General features: G+C 35.7%; 1 protein-coding gene across 1 annotated transcript; it reads left to right on the top strand.

The window, feature by feature from the left end:
- The first annotated feature begins 8,824 nt into the window (after window positions 1-8,824).
- On the top strand, window positions 8,825-9,121 carry LOC132370148 (protein kish-A-like). Its single transcript, XM_059929899.1, has one exon. It carries the CDS (start codon window positions 8,825-8,827, stop codon window positions 9,119-9,121), a length of 297 nt encoding a protein of 98 aa, XP_059785882.1.
- The last annotated feature ends 5,817 nt before the right edge of the window (window positions 9,122-14,938 follow it).

Below are 14,938 nucleotides of genomic sequence, written 5' to 3'. Positions count from 1 at the left end.
ATAAATGTTAGAGAAAAAAAAAGAAAGAAAGAAAGAAAAAATAAAATAAAACAGAAAAGTTATTAAAATAAACAATAATTATTAAAAATAAAAAAAATATTTTTACATAATAAAAGAAAGAAAGAAAGAAAGAAAAGAGCAACCAAACAAACAAACAAAAAAACAAATCCACCAATGATAAGAAGTGCTAAAAACTATACTAAGAAAAAAAACCAAAAAAACTGGCAGACAGAACCCTAGGACATATGGTAAAAGCAAAGTTATATAGACATAATCACACACAGAAGCATACACATACACACTCACAAAAAGAGAAAAAGGAAAAATATATATGTATCGTTGCTACCAACGTCCACTGCCTCAATTTGGGATGATTTGTTGTCTATTCAGGTATTCCACAGATGCAGGCACATCAAGTTGATTTTGGAGATTTAATCTGCTGCTCCTGAGGCTGCTGGGAGAGATTCCCCTTTCTCTTCTTTGTTCGCGCAGCTCCTGGAGTTCAGCTTTGGTTTTGGCCCCGCCTCTGCATGAAGGTCGCCTGAGGGCGTCTGTTCCTTGCTCAGACAGGATGGGGTTAAAGCAGCAGCTGATTAGGGGGCTCTGGCTCACTCAGGCCCATGGGAGGGAGAGGTGTGGAATGGGCGGCGAGCCTGTGGCATCAGAGGCTGGCATGACATTGCACCAGCCTGAGGCATGCCGTGTGTTCTCCCGGGGAAGTGGTCCCTCTATCACAGGACCCTGGCAGTGACTGGCTGCACAGGCTCCCAGAGGAGGTGTGGATAGTGACCTGTGCTTGCACACAGGCTTCTTGGTGGCTATAGCAGCAGCCTTAGCGTCTCATGCCCGTCTCTGGGGTCCAAGCAGATAGCCATGGCTCGTGCCCGTCCTTTGAGCTCATTTAGGCAGTGCTCTTAATCCCCTCTTCTTGCACATCACGGAACAAAGAGACAAGAAAAAGTCTCTTGGCTCTTCGGCAGTTCCAGACCTGTTCCCGGACACACTCCCCACTAGCTGTGGTGCACTAGCCCGCTTCAGGCTGTGCTCATACAGCCAACCCCAGTCCTCTCCCTGCGGTCTGAACTCTGGAGCCAGAGCCTCAGCTCCCAGCCCCACCCGCCCCAGCAGGTGAGCAGACAAGCCTCTCGGGCTGGTGAGTGCTGGTCGGCGCCGAGCCTCCGTGCGGGAATCTCTCCGCTTTGCCCTCCGCACCCCTGTTGCTGTGCTCTCCTCCGTGGCTCCAAAGCTTCCCCCCTCTGCCACCCACAGTCTCTGCCCGTGAATGTGCTTCCTAGTGTGTGGAAACCTTTCCTCCTTCACAGCTCCCTCCCACTGGCGCAGGTCCTGTCCCTATTCTTTTGTCTCTGTTTTTTCTTTTTTCTTTTGCCCTACCCAGGTATTTGGAGAGTTTCTTGCCTTTTGGGAGGTCTGAGGTCTTCTGCCAGTGTTCAGTAAGTGTTCTGTAGGAGTTGTTCCACATGTAGATGTATTTCTGATGTATTTGTGGGGAGGAAGGTGATCTCCACTTCTTACTCTTCCGCCATCTTGAAGCTTCTCTCCTTAATTGGCCAATTTTTAACCAAGATTTTTTGTTTGCTTACTTATTCATTAGTTGATTGATTTCAAGGGTTTTTATTTATTTGAATTTATACTTTTACTGAATCATTGGTCCATAGATTTATACTTTTTGGAAATTTAAGTTGTTTTATAACAAGATTATTATTATATTTTATAAAAGTTTCAAGAAGAATTAATAAACTCTTATCACCATATATAGCTCAGTTGATACTCTCAACTGTAACCTAACATATAAGTTTAGCTACCACCATAGTTTAGAAAAGTTATCAAAAAAAAGCTTCAAACTTATATATTTTATAAGTTTGTGTGTTAGATCTATGGCCCCATGTAAATAAAAAAATGCTATGTAGACAAATATATAAATTGCATAAGTTTCTATGTGGTATATACACACATCTTTTATATACATATAGATGTATATGTATATGTCTTCTGTTGTCCTGTACAGTCTTCTACAAAAATTGTGGTTTTATTTCCCTTTTTGTTTGCTGTAATCTTTCTTTTATGTACATACATATTATGTTATGTGATACATAAAATTTCACTAAAACTACATCTTATTTTTTTTATGTTGGTCCCCATTATCTAATGTTCTTTATATTTCTATACATCTTTTTTGCCTTAAAATAAAGCTCAAATTTGAATGAATATTATTCAGGAAGATTTTTAGAGATGGTTTTTATGCAGTTTGTGTTGCGTGACACCATTTTTGAGTGTCACACATGCTCCCTACCCCACAGATATCTCCTCAAGAGACAATTAAGACCATATTGCTTTTTGATGTACTTTAGTGTACCTTGTTTCTTTGGAATATGTAACAATAATGATATAGGTTATAAGATGAGGACACAGGATTTAGCTTGTTCCCTTCAAAGTCATCTCTCCCAAGAGAGTGTGAATTTTAAGAGAGCAAGAACCTCACTGCTTTGTCCATAAGGCAGATCTTGTCTCTAGCTCTGTGCCTGACACATAATAGATACTTAATAAATATTAAATGAATAAAGTGAGGCCAGAATTGTTTTTGAAAGCTAGATAACTCAGCTTTTAATCCTTCAGTGGGTCATTGTGATGATCAGGATGGTATTTAACTCCTTAGTTTAGCATCTAGAGTGTTCATACTTCCTACTCATTTTAGGATGAAGCCCAAATCATTTTCATTATATAGACTTTAAGGTCTTTGCATAGTCTGACCCTTACATGCTACTTCATGTCATATGTTTCTACTTTCCTCCTTGATTCCTAGGCATTAATTACCTACCAACCTCCAGTTCCTTAAATATTTCATTCTTCCTCCAAACATAGAACCTTTGCAAATACTTTGTCTTCTGCAATCAAACACCCTGCCTCCATTCCCTCTACTCTCTTAATTTCTCTTAATCTTTTCTATGTCAGCTGAAATTTAACTTCCTCAGAGACTTGTTTCCTGATAATCCATGTTAGGTTTTGTTTCCCTGTTATACTATTAGTCCATCGACACACTGATTATAGTTTGCAAATGTGTGTTTGAATTGATATTCGAATAATGTCTAGAACATAAACCTCCTTTAGGCAGAGTCTGTGTCCAAATATTTACTCATATTGTATCCCAGGAATAGAGCACAATAACTCATTGATGGTTAATACATATTTGTTAAATAAATAGGTGAATAAGTGGGTGCTTGCTTAATTATCTGCTTCCATCTGTAGTTTTTCCCACATATATCATTTCTTTATACATAACAAATTGGGTTCACCAAGCAGGTCATTTTATTTCACACCTGTGCTTAGAATGGTATTTACTATTCTAATATAATGGTCTCTGCCATCTCAAGCCCACACACCTTTCATTTCAGTTATATTTTTGTGAGTATTATATAATTTAGACATCAGAATGTTGTTTCTTGACTAAAAAGGCAGAATTTACTTAAGGCAGAATTTGCATCATTCCCAAAATGTGAATCTTCAAGGATTAGCTCTTAGGGTTTTCCTTACTATTTCACAAAACTCTAGATTCTCTGTTGAAGATAGATTTCATAATTATTTATCTTGTGAATTTGAAGGTTTTGTCAGTCAATCAATGTAATTTTTTACATTGTCAGTCAATCAATCCATTTTTGCCCCTTGGGTCAATTATCTCCACATCGATCACAGTGATTCATGTAAACATGTTATTTTTCTCTTTTTGATTATTTCCCATTATACAAAACAAATTCCAAACCTCTTGGTACAGCATTTTGGCGCTACATTGTGTAGCCTTTGAAAAATATTCAACTCTTATTGCCTGCTAATTTATCACTTACAACATTTATCAAATGCATTTATATAGCAAATATTGGAGAAACTGCTATGGCTCAGAAAGTGTTCTAACAGTCTAGATAGAGCAGTGAATAAAATAGACAAAAAACTCTATGCTTATGCAACTTACATACTAGTTGGGAGTGAGGGGCAAAAAAGGAGGGAAATATATAACATGCTAGAAGATAGCAAGTAATTTGGAAAAAAAAATAAAATAAAACAAGGGAGAGAGAGAGAAGAAGTACCAGGAAGGGAGGTGCAAGTTTGCTGTGGTCAAGAAAGAGCTCTCTGAAACAATGGAACAATGACCTGAATGAAGTAAGAGCTCCAGTTCTTCAGCTGACTAACTTATAATGATCCTTTAAGAATCAGCTCTTTTATCTTTGGCTAGAGTAAGACAAAAATGAATGACACACACCTTGTTCCTTTCATGACAACTTTGGGTTTGGTTTCCCATCTATGTGTTTCTATAGCATTCTGTGTTTATAACTCTCATATCACACACTTGGTAAAATAAAAATATTTCTGTATATGTCTGACAGCCTTCATCTACTAAAATGTTAATCTCTCAAGGAAAGAGACCATTAAAAATTTAACTTTATATACTGTGCTTAGCAAAGATGCTCAGTGAATATTTATTGAATTGATTTGAAAATCAACTGGACTGAGATTTTTATAAACTAATCCATAATTATATTATTATAGTGAAATCAGTCTTCTCTTGGCCTTAGTTTCTCATTTGAAAAATGAGAGATATTGTAAGTCTTATGGACGTTTACAAGGAAAAAGTGGTAAAATTCTGCCATTAAATAAAATGATGCTATTATCTAGGATGACCCCCAAATTGCCTTTATGAAAAGTAAAACCTCTCAGAGGAAATCACTAGATAGTTTCTTCATATTATTTTTTCTTTTATATTGAGTACGAAATTGGTTGTATTTCCAGTTCGGTGAGCCCAGCAGCAGTACAAAATGAGTCAGCTAGCTTGAATTTTACTCACCAAACCTAAAGATGTTGATGGTTTATTTATTTATTAAAAATTCATACCCTTGGAGTCCTGCTTTCGGTACAGCTGACTAGTTCCTATCAGACCTATCCCTTTACCAGATAACAACTACAAAATCTGGCAGGGAATAGGCAACCACCTAAATTCTGTGAAGTGTGAACAAAAGCAAGCTGATCAATAAGGGAGTTGACACACAGAAAAAGGGAATAGGAAGGGTGAAATATCAGTTCCTATGTCTTTTAGCCTGAGGGTAACCTGCAATCAAAGCTACTCTGGCCATGAAACTTCAATCCCAAAAGTTCAGGGCAACCAATGTTGCAGAAAAGAGAGAGGAGAATCCCAGAAAGGAAGTACCCAGAAATGATAACACCAAATTCTTTGTATAAACTTTTTGAGTCTCTGCCCCCTGTGCTAGTCCTATGAGCAGTCTTCAGCTAAAGACAAAATTACCCAAGCAGGTAAAAGCAAATAAGTCCACTCCCGGATATGTCATAATCAAGCTGGTGAAAACAAAGCTAAAAGGAAAACCTTGAAATAGGCCATATAAGGATGAGATAGTTCCACATAGGGGGAATAATTTTTGAATGAATGCTGACTTTATCAAAAATATATAGTCCAGAAAGCACTGGAAAACATCATTAAAGTCTTGGAAAGGATTTATTATCGAACCATAGTTTCAGACAAAGCAAATATATCCATTGACACTGAAAATGGAATAGACTAATTTTTATATAAAATGCAATGGAGAATTCATTTCCATTGGATCAGCACTACAGGAAATTCTGAAGGAAGTTCTTCAGGCTGGAAATGAAGAAAATCAAAAATGTAAATGTTTAGTAAGCAATTTTTCTTTCTTATTTCTTTAAACTACATAGGATTGCTTGAAACAAAAAGGATTGTGTTTTCTTTTCTTGTTTATAATGTATGCTAGTATAATAGAATCTAGTATTGTAAAAAGAATGAGAACAGTAGATGAAGGTCTACATTAATTAAAGGTTAACACATATTTAATTAATACAATATTAACTACAAAGTGACTATGAAAATTTAGGGATGAAAGAGATCACCTCAGATCTGACAGACACTGAGAGAATAAAACAATGATACTGTGGATAATTTTATGCCAATAAATTTGACAATTAAGATAAAATGCATAGGTGATATAAACATTTATGGTAACATAAGATGTCCCTCACAACAAAAATTTGACATCCATCCATGGACAAAAGTGTTTTTGAGGAAGCTGTGGGTACAACATCATACACCAAGGGGCCAGGGAGGAATCTGGGCCACCCATGCATTGGGAAACTGGCAGCCAGACTTTGGTCCCGGATGTGGACCCTGCAGTGGTTCATGAACCAGCTCCAGCTTCTCTTGAACACAGCACAGGAACCCCTGGAAAACAGTGACACAGACAATTGCCCACAGATGAGAGCCTTTGTAGAAGTCCAGGTTTCTAGAGGAAAAGTTCCAGCAGACCACTTGAGGAAAAAAGAAAATGAGTTTGGATGCTTTGGAGATAGTAAGAAGAACCGTTTAACTTTACATGCCTCACACCTCCTCCAAGAGGACACAGCTTAGGGTCAAGAGAGATCTTCCTCATCCTGTGAATTCTTCCTCTGAACAAAGAGAAAATGTGTGAGTGGGTTGGCTTCCCCATCTATACAGGGTGCTGCCAAAGGGGCTCATTTTTCTCACCCCAATCCAGAATATCGAATCATGAGCTACATGACACAAGGGCAGGTGTATGCCTAGAAGATCTGAGAAGGCCTCGGAATCCTTACCAGTGCTATAGGAAGTATTTCTCTCCTGAGGTCAGTCAGTAAAGACTGGAGGAGGTGGCTGATATTTCAAATATAATCAGCAATGCAACACTTCAAAAACATGAAATAAAATCAAGGAAATATGACACCAAAGAATCAAAATTTACCAATAACTAACCTCATAGAGTTAGAGATGTGCATTTTACCAGATAAACAATTCAAAATAACGATTTGAAGAAAACTCAGTGAGCTACAACACACACACACACACACACACACACACACACACACAGAAAGATAATTCAATGAGATCAGAAAAACTATACATGACCAATATAAGTTTAACAGAAGTATAGAAATCATTTAAAAACTCAAATGGATATTCTGGAGCTGAAGAAACAATGAATGAAATGAAAACAGCCATAGAGATCCTCAACAGCAGACTTGATCAAGCAGAAGACAGAATCAGTGAGACTGAAGGTAGGAACTTGAAATTACTCTCCTTGGAGTGGACAAAGAAAAAACAAGAAAAAAGAGTGCGGAAAGCTTACATGACCCATAAGGCAACATCAAAAGAACCAATTTGTAAATTATTGGAGTTTCAGAAGGAGAAGAGAAGAAAAAAAGGGAGAAGGGAGCAGAGAATTTATTTAAAGAAATAATGACTGAGAAGTTCCCAAATTTGGGGAGAGATTTAGATAACAAATTTCATGAAGCTCACAGATCATCAAAGAAAGTCAATTTAAAGATATCCTTTTCAAGATATATCATAATAAAACTGTAAACGTTGTGGAGGTGAGATAAGACAACTAACTACCATGCACTTTTGGCAAAGCATAACATGGAGCAACCACTTTGGCTAAGGGCTGTTTTGTTGTTGCTTGCTTTGTTTTTTTCTTTAATAATCTTGAACATACATCTACCAGATGACTCAGGAAACCTATATATTTGTCCAGGAGTATTGAAAAATATGTTTACAAAAATATTTGTACAAGAATTTTCATAAAAAGCTTTACTCATAAAAACCCAAAACTAGAACCAGCCCAAGTATCTATTAATAGGAAAATGACTTAAACTGTAGTATATTTGTGTACTGGAAATCTAATCAGCAATAAAAAGGTACAAACCACTGATACATGTGGAAATAAGACTAAATCTCAAGTATTCAGCTGTCTTTAAGTTACCTTATCAAAATATGCATACTCTACTATTCATTTTTATGAAATTTTAGCAAAGGAAAGCTAAATTTTGGTGAGGAAAAATCAGAAATCTGATTATCTCCAGCTCTGCAGAGGAGAGGGGAGGGGAGCTCTGATTTACTTTGAAGTATTTGTCTATTTCCATGGTATAAATACTACCACCATGCCCAATTTCGAATCAGGTAATTTGCTTAGGCTCTCCCTAACCTTCAGTCTTTTGGCCGTTTCATTTTCCTTACCTGTTCACAAACCATCTCTGCTAGTCAATGTTTATTGATCATCTACCATGTACTACTTTCAATGTCAGTCAACTGGAATGTCTCCCTCTGAGAAAAGTCACAAAAGGTAATGCTTCATTAATGTTTTTATCAAGTTGGATAAAGTAACCAGGTTCTTCTATGTCCTACCTTGCACCTTCATGTACCACTATTCTTAGGCAACTTTGTATTAGTTATAGGTCAAGCTTTTTCTTTCCAAAACATCCACAATCCCCTGAAAGTTGGTTCTATGATTCTGAGGTAAAAACAACCTATTCTTTTTTTTCTTATTTGAGTCAACCACAGAAGGCACTCAAAACATGTTAGTTGATTTGAATTAGTTTGAATTAAAAAATACATATGGAACATATGTTGTGTGCAGGGTTAGATACAAGGTCTGCAAGGAAGTTTGAACTATGTCGGCACTGAAGCTTATAATGAAGTACAGGGGAAAGGGAATTCTAAAAATAATTTAAAATATAAGGTAGCATATGCTTTGCTCCAAATGAATGGTATAAACAATAAGTACTAAAGACTTATGATGGCCAGGATTTGAAACATCTGTGATTGATTTTTTTTACAACTTTGACCTAACTCAACTGGACTGAAAAAAATGTTTTTTTCTAATTCAGAACAGCTGTCTATAGTTAAGTCACATAGTAAGAACGCCCTGGACTCAGTGATGAAACCATATTAAAATAACACTTGCAGACCGCGGAAGGAGCGAGAAAGGCAAGCCGTACCTGCATGCCTCTTCCGCCCCTGCATGCCTCTTTCGCCCCGGGCCCAGAAGGGAGATGTGGCCGGGGCTTCGCCAGCCTCACTAGGTCTGCCATTTTCAATTTTCAGAGTCTGTTGACTGTAATCTTGCTGCTTCTATGTACCTGTGCTTATATCCTGTCCTTGGCACTCAGCCTCCTGGACAGAAACAAAACTGGGCTGTTGGGTATATTTTGGAAGTGTGTCAGAACTGGTGAACGGAACAGTCCTTATGTTGCAGTATGCTGTATTGTGGTGGCCTTCAGCATCCTCTTCATACAGTAGCTTGGAAAAATGCCAGAATTCAGTTGCCATCAGATTTAAATATGAAAAAAATAAAGAACTTATCTGCAGAAAATAATGGAAGGAATGGTTAACCCTTTTATCTCGAACATTGAATGAGATAAATTTTCAGCTGCCGTTCTCTATTTTAGTTATTGGACCAATGTTCTATGTAAATAATTAGGATGTAACCATTTAATACTCCGAGTTTAAATATGTCTGTAACAATCAACCTCAGTACTGTCACTACAATATTACATTCTGCATATGTCATTCTGTTGTGTCAGATACCAGTTTTTAGTGAGGTATCTTTATGGCACATAGGAGAAAACAAAATTGGTAAATTATTTAAGTTCCTTTCACTGTGATTTGGAAACGATAAGTCTTTATAGAATGAGATTTTTTTTGGACTAGCTTTTTTATTGAAAAAAGAAAAAAGTTCAATTCGTGTTGGTAAGGGTTGCATTCATATTTAATAATGCTTGGTTTTCCTCTGGCCACATCATTTTGAGCATTAACCAGAGTACCTCTACTCTTAGCAAACTGTAGTTTACTACAGGTGTTTAAACTATTTAAAACAAGAATATGCAGTTCTTAAGGAGGAAGATAAATGAGAAGTGACTTAAGAGTGCTATTGAGAAAATGTTCCTATTTAACATAAAAGATTCAGAATAAAAATAAACAAATAAAAATAAAATAACACTTGCAAGAATTGCTTTTCATCATTTTTCACAATAAGAAGCAGTTTATGCAGAAGTGTGTGGAAGAAGAGAGATACGAGGGAGGAAAAAGAGAAAACAAGGAAGAGAGTGATGAAGAGGGAACATTGACATGAAATCTAACATCCTTCAGAAGCTTGATAGGATTATAATTCTGTGATAGAATAGTAACCTAGTGCTTTGGAATACTGTCTCAATTCAAAGACAATAAGAAAAATTTCCTGTTGCTCAAAGTATATGAAAAACCAAAAATAAAACAAAGTGAAAAACACTCATCCTAGATTTGACCCCAGAAATGTAGGGAAATATTTTGCTACAAGTTTCTATGGGTAATTTTTATGATCATTTAAATATTTCAACATTTGCAAATCAGAAAACCAGGAGATTTTAGAATATGATGCTTTTTCTAGTGAATGATTATAGTAACACTAGATATACAGTTTATTCGTGGAAAAAGGATTCAAACAATTTTTTAAATTCTGAAGTTATAAGAGGGAAGAGATTCTCATATTTTTCACAAGTACTATTTTGTGTAAAAACAGTCATATCAAAGTTATAAAGCCAGAGATCCAATCTTTCTGGCCCTCAAATTTTAAAAAATCAAGTTTATATATTGATCACTTTTAGTTTTTGTATATATGTGTGTATATATATATATATATGTATATGTCCTATAAGAAACAGCAGGATGTGGATGGCAGTGTTGGCCTTGGCAGCATGTAGATCTTGTTCAAAATAATCCTCTATCACCTCTTAGCTTCTTTTCACCTTCATTTCCTTATCTATAAATTCTTTTACTATGGGTTAAATATACACATGTCATGTGTATTTAATAACAGCAATTATGAATAACAAGGTGTCAATGCCTTTTCATTTTGGCATGAAGTCACAACCCAATCTCCTCTTCCAAGCTTTCATTTAACTTCCATATTAACTAAATTTTAAGTTAATTTATATTGAGAATATATGATCTGAAGACCAATAGAATACACCTCTAAATAATGGACACAAAATAGAATGATTCCTTTATATATCTTCTTATGATGACTATAGTATTGCTTTGTAATGATTTGGTTATCTAAAAATTAACTCTTACCCTAGTTAACTAAAGAATATATATATATATATATATATATATATATATATATATATATATGAAAACATATATATGACAACATATAGATATATACATATATATCTGACAACATGCAATATTATCCCAGCTTTGCCAAAGTACCAGAGGAATACTGTTCTTTAAGAAATAAGATTTCCATTTGTCTTTTTTCAGTTCTCCCTGATTGAAAATTACCTCCTCACCAATCTACAACACTAACTGCATTAAGACTTGCAAATTAAAATTTTATTTATTTTGTCCTCACCATATCTGAATAATTTTTACAGACAAATTTATTTTAAACTATGAATTGCATTCTTTTAATATCATACATTTTTACCATTAGCAGGTATATATGGATATCTCTAAAATACAGAAGTATGTTAGCTAACTGAAGGACAGTCTAACATATTTTTTTAGTATTATCAAGCACTATCAAAAAAATTTTATTAAGCTTTGGCATTGGTTACTTTTAAACAGGTTACTGAAACACTGAGCTATTGGAAAAATGGACTGCAATTATTCTCCCCACTTTTAGTGCCCTCTACCTTGAAGAAATTATTTCACAAATATCCAAAAACACTTTGATATTTAGTTAGAAAAGCAAACGTGTATATGGAAGAGAAAGAGGTAGTAAGTTATAAATATACTAAAAATTGCATTTCCCAACAATTAGAAACTAAAGCCTATAAATAAATAACCAAATAAAGAAACAGAAAGTTTAACCACATCAGCTGACTTTTGCTCAATATCTCAAGTACTGAAAATAAATCTTTATCTGATAAATTTTCCACTGAGCTATTGCATAGCATCTTAGAGAATTAACTTCTCAGAAAAAAAGTGAGCTATCCATTTCGAAACCAAGTTTAGTTTGGTCTAGGTATTTTTGCTTTTGGTTTTAATACTTAGAAAAGTACAAGATTAGTATAATTGTGATCAAACTATTTTTATTCCAAAGAACTTCACAAAAGCTGTGAAATCTTAAGTTTAACCTTCAGGTTGACTGATTATGTAAAGTCAGGAGTCCCCATGAAGAAAATCATGGAGAGCTCCTGACCTTTCCTGTATATCTGACAACTCAGGAACACTTGATTCTCCAAAATACATTAGAAAAGAATGAATATAAAGGTTTCACACTCCTAAAGGTAAGATTGCTAATTAAGTTCTCAATTTGAGATAAGGAGATTACTTCCTACTGGGATGATAAGGTCATTTCCTACTGAGTGAAATCTCCTATAGGATAAACAGGTGAATATAACTGATTCCAAGGTATTTTGGTAACATGATATTTCTATAAAAAAAGATTTTCTCAACCCTATTTAATTGCTATTTCAACTCTCTTTTTGTTCAAGAATCTTAAAAATCACCATCTAAATTTTTTAAAAAATCAAAATGCTTAGTTTTCTCAGGATGTTGGATTTGTCATGATAAAGCACACACGTGTTTTGCATTAGAACCCTGTCACTGCGTTACAGCTGGGGCAGATTTTGTGTAGACAAAGTTAAGGATTACTGGTTCACCTTAAGCTGTATAAAGTTTCCTCTTTTTCTCTAGACAAGGTTTCTCTTCCAAGATAGGATTTAGAGAAGGTAGGATTATGGTTTTCTAGGCTGTGGGATTAGCAGCTAACACAAGAAGAAACAGATGATTTTGCACAAAGTATAAAATGCAGTATTCCTGGGGATGAATATACTTGTGGAGAATTACATGAATATTTGGTGCTGACTTGTTGAGCTCTTAGAAAGCTGAATTTATGGTCTTAGCACAAGAGTCTTGTGCTAAGAGTCTTGTGTCTATACTCTGTCTTAATGCATTCCAAATAAGAAAATAAATATTGGGGCAGGAAGCATTTTAGGAGCTGATTATGATGTAACATGTATATGATGTACAATGTGGTAAAAAACACATTGAGTACAAAAAGGTGAAGAAAGGCAGAGCAAACACTTTTCCCCTGGTGACTCATCTATAATCAATGATCAGCTATATGCCAATTTCTTGACAAAATTATAAAGCAAAAATTAACCCTATATGTTTCACATTTTTATTAGGTCCAGGATAAATAAGCTTGGTATAGCATTTACTCTAAAAGTTCTTTTCTGCATGAATTTGGGGATATGATTTTCATTCCAAACCTTTGATCTATCATGTGTACTCTAGGAATAATGACTACCTGATAGGGCTGTTGTAAGAGGTAAATTAATAACTATAAATACAAAAGTTAGCCTACGCCAGTCTATAGTAGGCTGCAAATAAATTCTGCCCCTGCCTCCATTATCTTGATTATGTCTGTGAACACAAATGCATATAGAATGATTCTCCTTATGTATAGAGATATTAGAATTTGGGGGAGGGTGGAATTGGTTAATAGGTGTTTTTAAATATTACATAAACTTTATAAATTTAGAAAATGTTAAAAAGAGAAAAATACCTAAAGTTAAGTTGAATTCCTTCTTAGCTGCTGTGAAAATACACAGAAAATACAACAATTCTGAAGAAGGCTAGGTGCCTACTCTCCTCAACTCTTGCAGGCTATATAAGATTGGAAAGGAAAATCATATTATATGTTTCTTAAAAAAAAGAGCACAGGGACTTCTGGTTCCACCTCAACATGTAAAGAGCTTGGATGTTGTCACTCCCATTTTTATGACAAGAAAAAGCTGGAGACAATGAAAGTCAACAGATTTTGCTGGAGTCATCAGACAACTTAAGTAATACTATAAAGCACCACTCAAAACTCTGGAGACACAGGCTAATAGAGTGACAACTGAGCTCTGCTTATTTGGAAGAGAAGCTGTGGAAGCCAGGAACTGGTAGTAACACTTAAAAGATAATTTGGATGGGTTGCTGGGGGCTCATTGTAGACTAGGTTAAGGATGAGAAACTCCTGGGGGTTGAAATCTTAGGGGATGCCCACATTTTCATGGGCTTTATCTCAAAAACACCCACCAGGTTCTCACGGTCAAAAGTCTAGAAAGATCCACTCCTGATTCTAGCAAGGGGAGGAAAAAAGTAACCATTTTGAAATATGCCCTGAGTGTTGGTTATTACAAAGGCCTACACTCAGTGGAAGACTTTATGACAGCCTTTTCCCACCTGGGGAAAGTGCATTTCTTCAACTTTTTTTTTTTTGCATCTCTATACAGTGTTATTAGAAGGGCTCTTGCCATGTAGCTTCCTCTTCTGGGCAACAGAAGTCAAAGCCCCGTCTGTTTCTTGATGAATGTTGTCAATTTCAATGTCAATATTAGTAGTAGGGATACTGGTTACAATTCCTATGTCATGGCTGTCGCCTTCTGAGTGCATGTCTTGTTTTTTATTCGTTTTCAGCCTGTTGAGGTTCAGTTTGTGTGTGTTTCATTTTCATTTTTTTCCCCACAGCCACCATATTCTCTGAACTGTGCCATGTCATAAAACATGGGGACTATGGGTCTTCGGTTAAGAATAGTGGGCAATGGGATTGAGGGACGAGGAAGGTGGGATACTCACTGATCACCACAGGATATGGAAAGTATCCTCTATCTCAATCAATAGAATCCTCTATTGATTCTCCTCTGTCTTTCCTGTTGCAACTAAGGGGAAGATGGTGAGCTAAAAAAACAAACAAAACACCTGTGGATTTCACAGCTCAAGATATGGGTTCATTAAATGACTAAGATTTAATCATTAAACTACAGAATGCTTTTCCTCCCCTACAATTTACCAACACACCAATAGGACTCCAGTATATCAGTATATTACAACTGAAATATCTGAAAGACAGACTCTATCTGAGGAGGATTTCTTAGAGAAGCCCAAAGGCAACAAGAGAGAACAAAACAGAACACTAGAGGAATTGTAAGCCTCTGGAAACTAGCCATGGCAAACATTAAACACAAACCAACTCCTTACTGGATTAAAAGATATTTATAATAAAGGCCTTTTTACCTCAGTTCCTATTATCTAATATAGCATATCCACCTTTCAATGAGAAGTCAGTTACAGAAAGCT

The sequence above is a fragment of the Balaenoptera ricei genome, chromosome 8 (genome assembly GCF_028023285.1).
Source record: "Balaenoptera ricei isolate mBalRic1 chromosome 8, mBalRic1.hap2, whole genome shotgun sequence".
Lineage (NCBI taxonomy): Eukaryota > Metazoa > Chordata > Mammalia > Artiodactyla > Balaenopteridae > Balaenoptera > Balaenoptera ricei.
This window is presented reverse-complemented; position numbering and strand designations above follow the sequence as displayed.

Excerpts from the sequence above, each read along its gene's own strand:
- LOC132370148 (XM_059929899.1), top strand. The coding sequence starts at position 8,825 with ATGCCTCTTCCGCCCCTGCATGCCTCTTTCGCCCCGGGCCCAGAAGGG.